Consider the following 14,465-nt stretch of genomic DNA (forward strand, 5'->3'; position numbering starts at 1 on the left):
TGCAACAATGATCTATATGGTCCCAGATTATATCAATAACGTCACACTCTATATCAATCCATGGTACGCCCACACCTTGAATACTGTGTGCAGATGTGGTCGCCCCATCTCAAAAAAGATATATTGGAATTGGAAAAAGTTCAGAAAAGGGCAACAAAAATGATGAGGGGTACAGAACGGCTTCTGTATGAGGAGAGATTAATAAGACTGGGACTTTTCAGCTTGGAAAAGAGATGAGTAAGGGGGGATATGATAGAGGTGTATAAAATCATGACTGGTGTGAAGAAAGTAAATAAGGAAGTGTTATTTACTCCTTCTCATAACACAAGAACTAGGAGTCACCCAATGAAATTAATAGGCAGCAGGTTTAAGACAAACAAAAGGAAGTATTTCTTCACACAACACACAGTCAACCTGTGGAACTCTTTTCCAGAGGCTGTTGTGAGGCCAAGTCTATAACAGAGTTAAAAAGAACTAGATAAATTCATGGAGGACAGGTCCATCAATGGCTATAAACCGGGATGGGCAGGGATGGTGTCCCAAGCCTCTATTTGCCAGAAGCTGGGAATGAGCGACAGGGAAAAGATCACTTGATGATTCCCTGTTCTGTTCATTCCCTTTGGGGCACCTGACATTGGCCACTGTCAGAAGACAGGATACTGGGCTAGATGGACCTTTGGTCGGATCCAGTATGGCCGTTCTTACCATACCACATGATGATGATGATGAAATTCTTTCCATTCTAACAGTAACCCAGGAAGAGTTTGAACAGCAGCTATTGAAGTTAGATATTTTTAAATCAGCTGGTCCAAATAACTTACATCCAAGAGTTTTAAAAGAGCTGGCCAAGGAGCTTGCTGGTCCGTTAATGCTGATTTTCAACAAGTCTTGAAACGCTGGGGAATTTCCAGGGGACTGAAAGAAAGCTAATGTTGTGCCAGTATTTAAAAAGGGTGAACAGGACAACCCAGATAATTATAGGCCTGTCAGCCTGACATCAATTCCAGCCGAAACAACAGAAGGGCTCATATGGACTTCATTAATAAAGAGTTAAAGGAGGGTAATGTAATTAATGTCAGTCAATATGGGTTTATGGAAAATAGATCCTGTCAAACTAACCTGATGTCTTTTTGATGAGATTACCAGTTTGGTTGATAAAAGTAACAGTGTTGATGTAATAGACTTAGACTCTGGAAGGCGTTTGACTTGGTATCACAGGACATTTTGATTAAGAAACTAGAATGATACAAAATCAACCTGCCATACATTAATTGGCTTAAAAACTGCCTAACGGATAGGTCTCAATGTGTAACGGTAAACAGGGAACCATCATCGATTGGGTGTGTTTCTAGTGGGGTTGGTGCTTGTCCCTGCACTATTTAACATTTTTATCCATGACCTGGAAGAAAACATAAAACCATCGCTGATAACGTTTGCAGATGATATAAATATTGCGGGTGTGGTAACTAACGAATAGGTCGGGTCAGTGATATAGAGAGATCTGGTTTAGGTTGGCAAACTGGGAGCAAGGAAACAGTATGTGTTTTAATATGGCCATGTGTAAAGTCACAGATGGAGGAAAAAAAGAAGGAAGGCCGTCCTTACAGGATGGGGGATCTATCCTCGGAAGCTGTGACTCTGAAAAAAACATGGGGATCATGCTGAACATGAGCTCCCAGCGTGATGCCCTGGCTGAAAGGGCTCCTGTAATCACTTGCTGCATAAACAGAGAATAGTGAGTAGGCGCAGAAAAGTGATTTGACCTCTGTATTTGGCACTGGTGCGACCCCTGCTGGAATCCTGCGTCCAGGTCTGGTGCCCACCATTCAGGAAGGCTGTTGATAACTTGGAAAGGGTGCAAAGAAGAGACACGAGAATGATTAACAGATTGGAAAACCCGCCTTATAGTGAGAAACAAACCTGTTCCGTTTAGCAAAAAGTAGGTGAAGGGGTGATTTGATCACAGTCTATAGGTACCTACATGGGAAACAGAAATTTGATGTAGGGGGCTCTTCAAAATAGCAGACAAACGTCTAACACAACCCAGTGGCTAGACGTTGAAGCTAGACAAATTCAGACTGTAAATAAGGCACATATTTTTAACAGTGCGGGTAATTAACCACTGGGACAGTTGATCAAGGGTTGGGGTGGGGGCTCCATCACTGCCAATTTTAAAATCAAGTTTGGATGATTTTCTGAAAGATCTGTTGTCGTTCAAACAGGCATTAATTCAGGGCCTGTGCTAGACAGGAGATCAGACTAGATGATCACAATGATCCCTTCTGGTTTTGTTCTCTATAATCTATGAACTGCCAGCTCCAGACAAATCATAAGCGATGCTAATTCTGGATGTTACACCCGACAGTGCGCGGGACCTGCTAGAGATAGAATCACCCCGACTGACTCTGAGCTCTGGTGATGGGAGATGTGTCATTAGTTTCACTGGTTTTAGCACCCACAGCCCCCAGCTGAGATCAAGACCCAGGTCTTAATAGGCAGCAGGTTTAAAACAAATACAAGGAAGTTCTTCTTCACACAGCGCACAGTCAACTTGTGGAACTCCTTGCCTGAGGAGGTTGTGAAGGCTAGGACTATAACAGGGTTTAAAAGAGAACTGGATAAATTCATGGAGGTTAAGTCCATTAATGGCTATTAGCCAGGATGGGTAAGGAATGGTGTCCCTAGCCTCTGTTTGTCAGAGGATGGAGATGGATGGCAGGAGAGAGATCACTTGATCATTACCTGTTAGGTTCACTCCCTCTGGGGCACCTGGCATTGGCCACTGTTGGCAGACAGGATACTGGGCTAGATGGACCTTTGGTCTGACCCAGTACGGCCGTTCTTATGTTCTTATGTGTGCTAGGCACTGTACAGACACAGAGGTAGGCTCACTCCCTGCCCTGAAGAGTCAAAGGCCAGACACAGCAATGGAGTCTAACCAACACATGGGGAAAGGGGATGATGGAGGTCCTGATAAGATTATGTGGAGCTCAACAGGCCAAGTCTGGGCCCAGTTCAGTCAGATATTTTAGCACGTGTGTAACTGTAAACATGTGTAGTCCCTGTGAAATCCAAAGGGCTGCTCGTGCTGAAGTACCAGGCGGAATTGGGACCTGCGACCTGGGTAGGCAGCGTGGTGGCTAGGAATCATTTGACTGTGTGTGTGTGTGTGTGTGCATGTGTGTCTGTGTATGCGTGCGTGTGTGTGTCTGTGTGTGTGTGTGTGTGTGCGTGTGCATGTCTGTGTGCGTGTGTGTGTTTTTGAAAGGCGAGAGCTTTCAGAGCCCCCTGCGGCTGCAGGGAAAGTGTCTCTCCAAAGCAGCGAGTGGCCCCTCTGGGAAATTAGCCACGGAACCAGCCCTGTTTCCTGAGCTCGCTGAGGCCGGGTCAGAGGGTTCCCGTATCAAAACAGAAACGAAGCCTAACAATTTCAGTGTGAGGGGGGAAGGCAGCCCCATCTGGTCTGCATTACGGGTGCTCGGCTGGTGCTCGGCTGCGCTGCTTACAGAAATCCCGCAGCTCCGTTCCGTTCTGACCGCCTGGGCTGGATCCTGGGTGTCAATCCAGAGCAGCTCAGCTGCCTTTGTTGTGGATTTACACTGGTGGAAGGGAGAGCAGAATTTGGCCCTTGCTGGTCACCGAAAAGTCCAAATGTTCTGGCTGATGTCAGGGCTGTTTGGGAATGACCCCCTCCCACCCGTTCACTCGGGACTTTATTGAGGTGACGCTGTCTGGTTTGGCTTCCCGGACGGCCTTTGCAGCTTCCTGGATGTTCCAAGTCAGATCCACGACCCTGAACTCCTAGCAAGCGGAGTGTGCCTGGCCTTTGACAGGTCCAGCTCGCCAGATCAGCTCAGCGTAAATCCCCGGCCGCGCCATCGCGTCGCGATCCCGGAGACGAGCCTGAGCATTAGAGAGACGCACACTGACGTCAGCAGGGTGAGGCTGGATTTACACTAGAGTAGCGGAGATCAGACTCTGGCTCCAAGCCCGTGGCAGTCAGTGGGTGATTCCGGATTTACCCCAGGATGACTGGGAACCGAATCCAGCCCTGGCTCCACGGCAGTCCTGTGTAGCTGAGAAGAGAATCTGGTCTGTCCTCAGGCACTGCGGCAGGGCCAGACACTGAGGTCACTAATCACATGGAGCTCTGCAATTTGGGCCACCCCTTCCTTCCCCTAGTGCGGCATGCAGAAAAGCAGAGCACATCTGCCCTGCATCCCGCATGGCCTCTCCCTCATCACCTGCCAAGAGGTGCAAGCTGGATGTGTGCATCACGGCTCTGCGGTGGAACGAGCTGGCCGGTCTCAGCCCAGTGGGCCCAGGGTCTACAGCACTAACTGGCCACCTTGCTGGCCGTCCCAACAGAGAGGCATGGGCTGACTCGGCCCTTCCCACTCCCAGAGGCCGCCCCTCCGTGTCAGGCAGAAGACAGCAGTGACCCTGCCCTGCCACTGGCCTGCTGGATCTTCTCTGTGGGTAAACAGAGTCCCCCAGCCAGGACTGTCCTCTTTGCGCCGAGAACGCAATGCTGTGGCCAGCTGCGACGGAGGCTGCGCTCCAGTCCTGGGGTGCTTTGGCCAGGGACACTAGGCAGCACAGGCCGTGTTAATCCAGCGCTGATGCTGCGAGAACCACAGGGTCTGTCTGTGTCCTGCAGCCCATCCTCGGCTGGGGCAGCAGCACTGATGTCAATGGGAGTTCGGCACCTGAATCCCTTCGAGGCGCTGGGCCACAAGTCAGATCGACTCAATGAGTGCCAGCGGCATGACTATCGTCTCCACAGCATGGGGTGCCACTCAGCCCACAGGACACTAGCCCACGTTGGCACGAGGGACCACACGTGCTGAGTGTCAGCCCTGTCTTTGTGCTGGAACCAGGGAGGGTTTGTGCTGCAAGGCAGCTGCTGTCAGTAGAAACCAGCCAGACGCAGGCCTCTGGCCTGACCAGAAGGTGTCATTTGACAGGGAGCGCCAGGGTCCATCGCGTGACGGAGGAGTTTGTCCAGAGCTCTCCGCTCCGTCATGCCTTCTGCCCAGCCGCTCAGCCAGGCTCCTTCTCATCTGTACCAGGAGTTCGTAATAATGTCCCTCTCTCGCAGATGAGCTCAGAGCAGGTTAGAGCATTGCTGTGCTTGTCCGCCCAGCCTCACTGGGGCTGGATGGTCGTGTGGTGGATGTACTGGCCTGGGACTTGGGAGACCTAGATGTGATTTTTGGCTCTGCCCCAGACTCCCTGTATGACCTTGGGTGAGTCACTTAATCTCCCTGGGCCTCAGGTTCCTCATCTGTAAAATGGGGCTCATGATACTGCCCTCCTTTGAGACCTACCGATGAATAGCGCTAGAGAAGAGCCGGGTGGTCGTGTTAGCTATAAAATGGGAACAATCATTCTTACCTACTGTTAATGCCTGTGAGATGCTATAGTCATGGTGGCCAGCTAAACAGCTAGAACTGTCCGCCTTCTACCGATGGGGAAACTGAGGCACAGAACAGTGGTGCTACTTGCCCAGGGTCACACAGCGGGCTGGTTTTGTGTCTTAACCACAAGATTTCCCCTCTTGTTGTACCATCTCCAGCTCATCTATTCGCCCAGCTTCTGCCTTCCTTCTGCTTGGTTCATTTCCTCCAAAGAGCCTCTGCCTGGCTGCTTGACAAACTGCATTAGAGAAGCAACTATCCTGCCTTGCTCTGATATCTCCAGACACCTGGTCGGCTTTGAGCAGACAATAGATGTTTTCCTAGTCAAGAGCTGAGGAATTAAAGTCTTCCATGGTCATAACCCTCTTTTCTTACAGGTCTCTCCTCTGTAAAAACATCTCTTGCTCTCCTCCCAATCTGCCCTGGGGGTCCCCACATCCATCCCTGACTTTCCTGGCCTTAAATTTCCAGCTTAAACGGTCTCTGTCTCAGCTAAGCCTTTGGTTTCCCTCTGCATGCTTGTGTTTGTCCCTCTCCCTCTTGGCCCTCGGCTTTCATTTTCCTCCCGCTAAACTCAGAGCCGCTGAGCTTTCAACCTGCTTTTCAGGCGCAGTCACGCCACAGAACATTAGAGCAAACCCCGAGCTGTCTAGGAGCTTCATAGTTGACACCAGGGCCACTGATAACTTCATAGCAATACTAGGGCAGGACCCAGGTTCCTTGCTTTAAAAGCCCTGGTTAAAGCTACTTGAGCTCAAGGAGAATCTCCGCTCAGTATAGAAGATCTGACACACGGCTAAGCAGCTCTGATTCCCTCCAGCAGAGGGCGGTGCTGCTTCAACACAGTTCATTGCCCTAGGTTCCTCTGCAGGCTCTGTAATATTTACCTCCGAGGAAGTGCCCTAGCTTAGGGGGACCCGGTAGCAAGTGTGAAAAACCAGAACACTTTTTTCACAGGTGAAGGGGAGGTATAGTTACATATCTAAGAGAAAGCCCCTAATATCAGGACGTCTGGGATCCCTGCCCCAGCTTCACCCCAGCTGGAGAGTCCTTGCTCAGGACAATGGGGACAAAGCCGACGTAAATGGCGACTAGAAGGCGAGCGCTTTAACCGGTGTATGTCAGTGTTGCCCCACTGACGCTGATTTACGCTAGCTGAGCATGGGGCCTCTAGACTGTGCGATCTTGGGGGCAGGGACCTGTCTGTACGCGGTGTACGGTGCTGGCTGCTATAGAGTTAATATCATCATCATTAAGGAATGGCAGTAGTGGTACCGCAGAGAGCTGTGGGCTCAGGCCAACCCCCTAGGTCTGTTTCTTCCCTATGGTCCGTGTCTACGTTTCACAGAGCGAGAGTTTTTGCGGGGCGGGAGCACTGAGCGACCTGCTGGTGGTTTGTTGTTGCATCCTTGGACAAAAGCTGATGAGCTAACACAGAAAAGCACATCCCAGTGAGCAGAAAATAGATTCCCCCGGCGGGTAGCCCCACCCTCTCCAAACATCTCCCCGCCCTTCCTGGCCTCATCGACCAAACCCATCTTGCCCAGCCCGGCTTTTTATCTGGCATCTTTGTTTTTCCTCCCCGCCCAGCATCATGAGAGATTCGGGGGCGGGGGGGAGAAACTCCACCCAAAGTGACAATCAACCCAGGAACAACATGGGAGCCAAAGCGCCATCCTGTCCACTCCTCTCCCGGGGGTGGGGAAGGAGGTGAGGTCAGCAGAGAAGAGACGGGAGTTACAAGCCAGCTGTGGCTCAGGTACTGGTCATGTCAGTTCTTACAGCTGAGCCGCATGAAGGCTGGAAGCCTTCCAAGGGAAATGCTGGGGGCTGGTAAGTAGGTGGCCCATGTCCCTCTGTCAGTATTGAGCCAGTCAGTACCTCACTAAGAGGCTAGGGGGTGCTGTGTGGGTGACTCAGTAGGGGGCGCTCTGCCCTCTGAGTCGATATTAAACCAGTGCCCGCACATGGGGCGCGGTATTGCTCAGTCGTTCAGAAGAGAAGCTCTGTTTGCCCTGTGTGCATCGGTAGGGGCGTTGACTCCCGTGCCCTGGCCAGACTCCAACTCAGGGAGCTGCACTGGGCATTGCATCCCGCCCGGCCAGTATTCTCCTGCCTCGTAGTGTTGCTGTGCGCTGTGGGACAGCAGCTGAGCCCCACCCCAGAGGTGACTGCATTGTGGTGGTGACGTGATCCATGGGCATCCTTTGTGTGTAATGTGTGTTAAGTGCTTTGGCACGATGGGGGACGGATGCATAACACACATGATTACAAACAACGATGCTGCCCTGCGCCTCCCCGAAGCTTTGCCCATGATTTGCTACGCAGCCCGTTGTGCGTTCAGACATCGGCACCAATGCCAGCTGCTGTCAGCCCCCGGTGGGATGGAGACCTGCCCCTCCCAGCGGCCCTGCTCCTGAACGGCTCTGCAGTGGGGTGACAGAGTTAGCCGTGAGCTGGCTCCCAGGCCAGCCCGACAGGCCAGGAACTCCGGTCCCTGATGTGTGGGCAGGGCAGCAGCCTTGTCACCACGGCCTGACTGGTCGCGCTGGAGCGTCTCCGAGTTCTGGGTGACGCCTGCGTAGGGCAGCTTTGATTTCACTCTCCCAAGAAAGCCCAACGGGTAATTTGGGGCAGGTTTTTTTCTGGCAATTTCGAGGTGATTTTAAGGCCATAAAAATGAAAGACGATTAGCACCGATTGGGGCAGACACGATACAGGCAAGATATAGGGAAACCTCCCCCCTGCCACAGCTCTGCTGATGCCCCTCAATCCCAACCCTCAGCCCCCCGTTATTCCAGTCCTGAGGTTCCCCCCCTCAACCATTGCTAGCCCAGCCCTGGGTTTGCCCCCAGTTCGGCCGTGTCCTGCAGCACTGCTTGCTCTTCTGGTCTGACTCCCCCGAGCTCTGCTCCTGCACCTCACCCCTCAGCTGTGCCTGCAAACGAACGGGAGGCTGCAAGAGGGCCCAGCGCAGCACCTGGGCCCCGAGTTCATCAGGAAGGGCCCGATCCTGCTTCGGAAGTCACCAGCCTTTGTACCACGGCCTCCTCCGGAGAGGTGCTGAGTCTTGCAGGCCGCAGGAGTAGCGGTGCTGAGGCTAGGGGCGGCCGGGGGCAGAAGCTGGAGGTGCCGGTGCTGCTGGGCAGAGCCGCTGGAGCCGTTGTCCCAGGCGTGTGGGTCAAGGTCAGACCTCCACACAGCCTGTCCGGCTCACAGCCGCCCCCCATTGCCCCATGTCCCTCTCACACCCGATCCCTTTGCTTTCTCCTCGCAGCCAGAGAGCAGCTCCGGCGTTCCCGGCACAGCAGGACCTTCCTGGTGGAGTCGGGGGTAGGCGAGCTGTGGTCCGAAATGCAGGCAGGTAGGAGGGGCCGTTTGCTCATGAACGGGAAGTGGGTGGGGCCCATCGTAATGAGCCGAAAGCAGAGCCCACCATCTCGGGGGACGGGATCCCGCCTCATCCAGGACCCCCATGAGCACAGCCTCCACGCCCTGGCCACAGAGCCAACCACAGCCCCCCCTTAGGGTTGAACGTCGCTGTTAACTGACTGCCATCTCTCTGGCTAAGGCCCTTCTATGGCCCTCGTCACCGTAGTATTGGGCGCTTCCCAACTGGACTCACCCTCACACACCTCTGTGAGGCAGGGCCGTGTGATTATCTCCATTGCACACGTGGGGAAACTGAGGCACAGAGCCACTAAGTGACTGGCCCCAGGTCACACAGGGAGTCTGTGGCAGAGGAGGGGATTGAACTCAAATCTCCCAAGTCCCAGGCCAGCCCCCTGGCAATCAGACCCTCCCCCCCATAACACACACACTGCTCTAACCAGAGGAAGGTGTCACCCTTGCGCCAAGGAAAGACCTTGCGAGGTGAGACAGATGAACGGAGCAGCCTGGGCTCTTCCCAAGTGTCTCTGAAGCCAGTGGTCTGACACCGGGGGGGCTCGTCTACGTGGGACGTCAGAGCGCGGCAAGCCGGGGTGTGACTCACCAGCGCCCCTACTGGCCGCACAGGAACGTCCCGCAGCGCCCGGAGGGTTCTGCAGGGCGCTTTGCCGTACCCCGCCAGGGGGGGTCTAGGTGCTGTGCAGACATCCCCTGAGCAGGGCCGGTGCAACCTATTGCGCTAGGATTGGGGGGGCGGCATTTTCTTCGGCGGCGACCGCAGCGGCCGGATCTTCGGCCGCCCCAGTCGCCGCCGGCATTTAGGCTGCCTCTCTCAGTCGCTGCCTCTCTCCTGCTCGAGACGAACGCTCGCTCCCCTGGTCGCCCTGTCTCCAGCTGTCCCTGGAGGAGGGTCGGATTCTGGTGGAGCAGCTCAGGCAACAGCTGGGGTCTCCTCGACCCCCAGCCGGCCTGCCCACGATACGCAGAGCGTCCTAGGCCCTGACGGTCGCCCCTGGGGGCTGTGTGATGATGGTTCTTGGAGCTCTGCCAGCTGCTGCTGAGGCATCGCTGGCCTGCCGGCGCCCCTAGCAGAGGGAGATGGCACCTCTCCCGAGGGGCTCGGCTCCCTGCTTCCCCATGCCACTGCCCCTCTGCCCCCAGGGGGTTCTCCGAGGCTGCGCTCCGGCCAGCCTCCTGCTGGCCGTGCCTATGGGGGCGGCTGGGAGTTTCAGTGAGGCGGCCCCAGGTTCCAGCAGCAGGTGGGTATCACCCCTGCTCAGAGAGGGGGGGCTTGGCTGCGCCCTTCCTCTGCTAAGACACGGCCCCTGGATCTCGCTGTGTCCCAGCTGCTGGGGAGAGTCCAGCTAGCCCAGCTCTGCTCGGCACGGGGGGGTCCCAGCATCCGCCCGCTCCTTTGGGAGGCAGGGACCTGGCTGGCAGGTGCTGAGCCCATCCATCCTATTGACTCTCAGGGCAGCTGCTGGGCTCGCAGCAGAAAATCAGGCCATTTATGTGGGCCCCTAGATCTGGATTCAAGGGGCGTTTGCATCTGCAGCGTTTGGCCCTGCAGTATCAATGCTCCCGCTTCCCCAGCTGTCAGGTGGGAGCTCACGCGCCTGCCGCTGCCGAGCGCGCCGCGGTCCCTGGCTGAGGAGTGTTAGGAATCGTTAATTAGGTAGCACGGTTGAGGCGCTAGGGACGCAGGCGCTGCGGCTCGGATCGCTTCGTGCAGCTGCCAGGATCTCCGGTTCATCGCGCCTTCGGGGCCAGCTGTTCCCAGTGGGTAGAACACAGCCCTAGGAAAGGGTTCTCGCCCTGAGCCCGTGGAGTGATCCTGGGCCAGTCACGTCCCTGCTCCGTGCCTCAGTTTCCCCAGCTGTAAAATGGGAATAATGCCACCGCCCTTCCAGACGCTAGCTTGTGGCTGTGTATAAAGAGCTCTGGTGAAAGGTGCTAGAGCAGGGGGAAATGCAGGGTCGGTTTGCAGTGGAGAAGAGACAGAAGTGGGCTAATATCAAGGGGATTCTTTCTTCAGGCTGCCGGCTTCAGAGAGACCCAGTGGCTCTCTGGCTCTCTCTCCTCCAGAGATGAGCGACAACATGGACCGAACTTCCAGGGGTCGCCCTGTTTCTCAACTAGCACACGGCTCTGCCTGAAAACCAAGCAGAGGATTCTGGCCCCAAATCCTTCTGGGATGGAGAAAACACGAGCAGTAGCACCACACTGCTCTTCTGCAGCGCACTTGCCAAACCCCAGATCGCAACTGGGGAAACTGAGGCACAATGAGGGGCAGCAACTTGCCCAGGGTCACAGAGGGAGGCGGAGCTGGGACCCCACACCTGCTAATATCCTGTGCTGTGGTTTAGCCCCCAGGCGCCTCTGCTCTCAGAGCGGTGGAGTCCCTGGACATGTGTCCTTGTAACCCAGGTGCTTATGAAAGGGGTTCTGCCAGCAGCGCTGCCTGTTGGCTGCATTGTGACGCTCCCTGCCTGAGCTGTGCCCACCAAGCCCATATTGGCTCAGACTGTCACGCCTTGCTGGGTACAGTGGCCAGCTTGGACCTGCTGGGCCTGTTCTGTCTGAAGCCTAGCGCCTCCAGTGGACTTGCCAGAGTCGGGGAGAGAGTGCGGTCTAGTGGTCAGAACACACCGCCGGTAATCAGGATGGCACTGCAGATGACTCAGTGTATGTCTTCTGTGAATCATTTCACTGCTCTTGGCCTCAGTTTCCCCATCTGTACAGTGGGGATAACAGCCCTGCCCTGCCTCCCAGGGGCGTCGGGAGCTAAATCCATCAAAGACGTGAGGTGTTCAGCTATTACTGTAACCAGTGCCATAGAAAGACCTTAGCTAGATTTGCCCTTGGTCCCACAGTGGGTCAGAATCCAGTACCCCAGCCGCATGCTTCTCTCCCTTCGTGCCCCTAGGAAAGCTGGGGGGGGGGGGCATCTTCAGCTCTCAGCTCGCGCTCGGCTGCGCCCGGCTTCGGTGAGAGCAGGACCGGGGCCCTCATGTTCTGCTTTAGAAGGTTTTAAGCTGCGGCAGCTGCCGCCGGTGGCATGGGGGGCTCCCAGGCATTGTGAGACCCACCACTAGGTCAGCACCCCACCCCGCCCTGAGCTCCCAGGCAGGCCCGAGGAATGAGGACACGGCCCCAGGTGACCCCTTGATGCCAGTTACCAACAGGAATGGACCAGCTCCTCCCCCAAGCCTGCTCTCTTCAACAGCCTTCCTGCCTGGCGAGCCCCGTCCAGGGGCTTAGCGATTTCCCTTGCTCTGGAGAAATTCGGGAGGAAGGGCTGAGGTCAGCTTGCTGCCGGCAGGAAATCGCTCCTTACCAAGCATCTGGCCGGCTTGCAGGAAGCTGACTTCGCTCCGGAGGGAGGTTTTGGCCGTCCCTGGGCTGGAGCGTTGGGGGTTGTTTTTTGGGTTGCCGGATTCAGTGAGGATTAACCGTCAGGGGCCTGTGGGGAGGGAGCGGTCACTGGCTGGTGGCAACGGTGCTCTGTGTTTCTGCGGTCCCTTCCAAGCTCCCCGCCTGGCCTGTGCGCAGGGGAGGGGGGCAGGGTCAGGCCGAGAAGCGGCGCACGGGGGGAGCGTGGGGGGAAACCCCTGGCTTGGAGGGAGCGGTCTGGGGCTCGGCAGCGCAGGCTACAAGCAGCAGCCAGGTGGACGTAACGGGCGAGCTCGGAGCCCCCCGCAGCCGGCGGGAAAGTGGCGCACGGGGGGCCCAGTCCTGCAGGCATGAGTCATGTCCCCGTGTGACCTGCCCCTTGGCTCCATTGGCGGCTCACGGCTGTCAGGGAGAATCGGGCCCATTGGCTGGGCGAGGTCCAGGATCAGGCTCTAATGCAGCAAACAGCTCAGCCTGGCGGGAGCAAAGCAGGACGGCAGCCCTGGCATTTGCTCAGACCATCCGGGGCAGGCGCTTTGCCCGGGTCCCACGGTGGTTCTCAGCAGGAATTAGCAGCACAGACCGTGGCCGCTACAGGCTCCGCTCAAGGCTCCTTGTTAGGGTCCTGCCAAATTCACGGCCCATTTGGGTCAATTTCACAGTCAGAGGATTTTTAAAATCTGAAATTTCACGGTTTCAGATATTTAAATCTGAAATGTCGCGGTGTTGTAACCGAGGGGTCCCGGCCCAAAAGGAGGTCATGGGAGGAGGGGTGGCAAGGCTGTTGTGTGTGAGGGGTCCCAGTATTGCCACCCTTATCGCTGCGCTGCCAGCCAATGGGAGCTGTGGGGGGCGGTGCCTTCAGGCGAGGGCAGCGCACAAAGCCCCCTGCCTCCCTCCCGCCCTCCCAGGGGCCGCAGGGACGTGGTGCTGGCCACTTCCAGGAGCGGCGCGGGGCCAGGGCAGGCAGGGAGCCTGCCTTAGCCCCGCGATGCAACGGGGCTGGTGATCCTGCGGGCCGGATTGAAAGACCTGACGGGCTGGATCCGACTCGCGGGCCGTAGTTTGCCGCCCCCGGGTTAGGTTCGCCTCTCAGCCGCATCCTGCCCTGCTCTGGCCCTCAGTCCCGAGCTTTGCAACTGTGCAGAGGCAGAGAGTGAGGGGCATGGGTGAGGGATGGGGGACCGGCACTTGGCTGCATCAGGTCTGCCCCCCCCCCATGTCACATGGCAGAAAGGAGGGGGCAGGCTCTCAGGACCCGGTGTCTGTACGAGCACAGTTCTTCTGCCTCGCTGGTCTGCGACTCAGGACACCTGAGTTCTGTGCCTGGCTCTCCCACTGGTCTGCTTGGCGACCTTGGGCAGGTCACTTGCCCGCTCCGTGCCTCAGTTTCCCCACCTGCAAAATGGGGGCCGTGAGACCGGCCTGGGTTGAGAGCCATGGATGATGAGAGCTAGGGGAGGCTGTTGTTATTTTCTTCCAGGGGACCGTTACATCGTGGCTGACTGCGGCGGCGGGACGGTGGATCTGACCGTCCACCAGATCGAGCAGCCGCAAGGGACGCTCAAAGAGCTCTACAAAGCCTCAGGTAGGATGGTGATGCCCGGGAGTCATGTGCCAAGGGCCCAATCCAGTGCCTGTTGGAGCCGGTGGAAAGACTCCCATGGCCTTTGGATCAGACCCCCAAATGCTTCCCCCTCTCTGCCCCCAGCTAACGGCTGACCCTCTGTATTGGGCAGGAAGGAGTGGAGTGGCCATCGGTCACTGCTCCTGCGGGAAAAGCCTGCGGAGCAAATGCCCCATAGCTGCCTCTCCTCAGCCAGCATGTTGCCATGGGCTGTGGGGCACGGGTGTGTCTGGAGAGGGGCTCGGAGGAGGGGATGGTGGCGGCTGTACGGATCGGGTCAGGGAGGGTGGCCCAGGCGGGATGGGTGGCGTGGAGGGTGGTGATGGGTGACGCGGCTGGGGACTGGAGGGCCTAGCGTAGGAGAGGTGCCTGGAAGAGCTTGGCTAGCAAGGAGGCGGAGTGGGCAGCTGACTGTTCTCGGTAAATACATCTGGAGGGAGGAGTAAACACCAGGGGGGGGGGTGAAGAGCTTTTAAGCTAAAGGGCACTGTGGGCACAAGAGCTAATGGGGATAAACTGGCCAGGAACAAATTGAGGCTGGGACTGAGAAGGTTTCTCACCATCGGAGGGGTGAGGTGCTGGGACAGTCACACACACACACACACACACACACACACACACACACACACACACAC

General features: G+C 56.3%; 1 protein-coding gene across 1 annotated transcript in view; it reads left to right on the forward strand.

Annotated features, from left to right (window-relative positions):
• HSPA12B (heat shock protein family A (Hsp70) member 12B) overlaps positions 1-14,465 on the forward strand; it is a 57,414-nt gene that overhangs the window by 32,542 nt on the left and 10,407 nt on the right. Inside the window, exons 9-10 of the mRNA XM_026659538.2 lie at positions 8,698-8,784; positions 13,687-13,791. Of these exons, the coding sequence (XP_026515323.1) occupies positions 8,698-8,784; positions 13,687-13,791 (192 nt within the window). The remainder of the gene's footprint in view (positions 1-8,697; positions 8,785-13,686; positions 13,792-14,465) is intronic.

This window comes from Terrapene carolina, unplaced genomic scaffold, assembly GCF_002925995.2.
Source record: "Terrapene carolina triunguis isolate 2854851 unplaced genomic scaffold, T_m_triunguis-2.0 Scaffold633, whole genome shotgun sequence".
NCBI lineage: Eukaryota > Metazoa > Chordata > Testudines > Emydidae > Terrapene > Terrapene triunguis.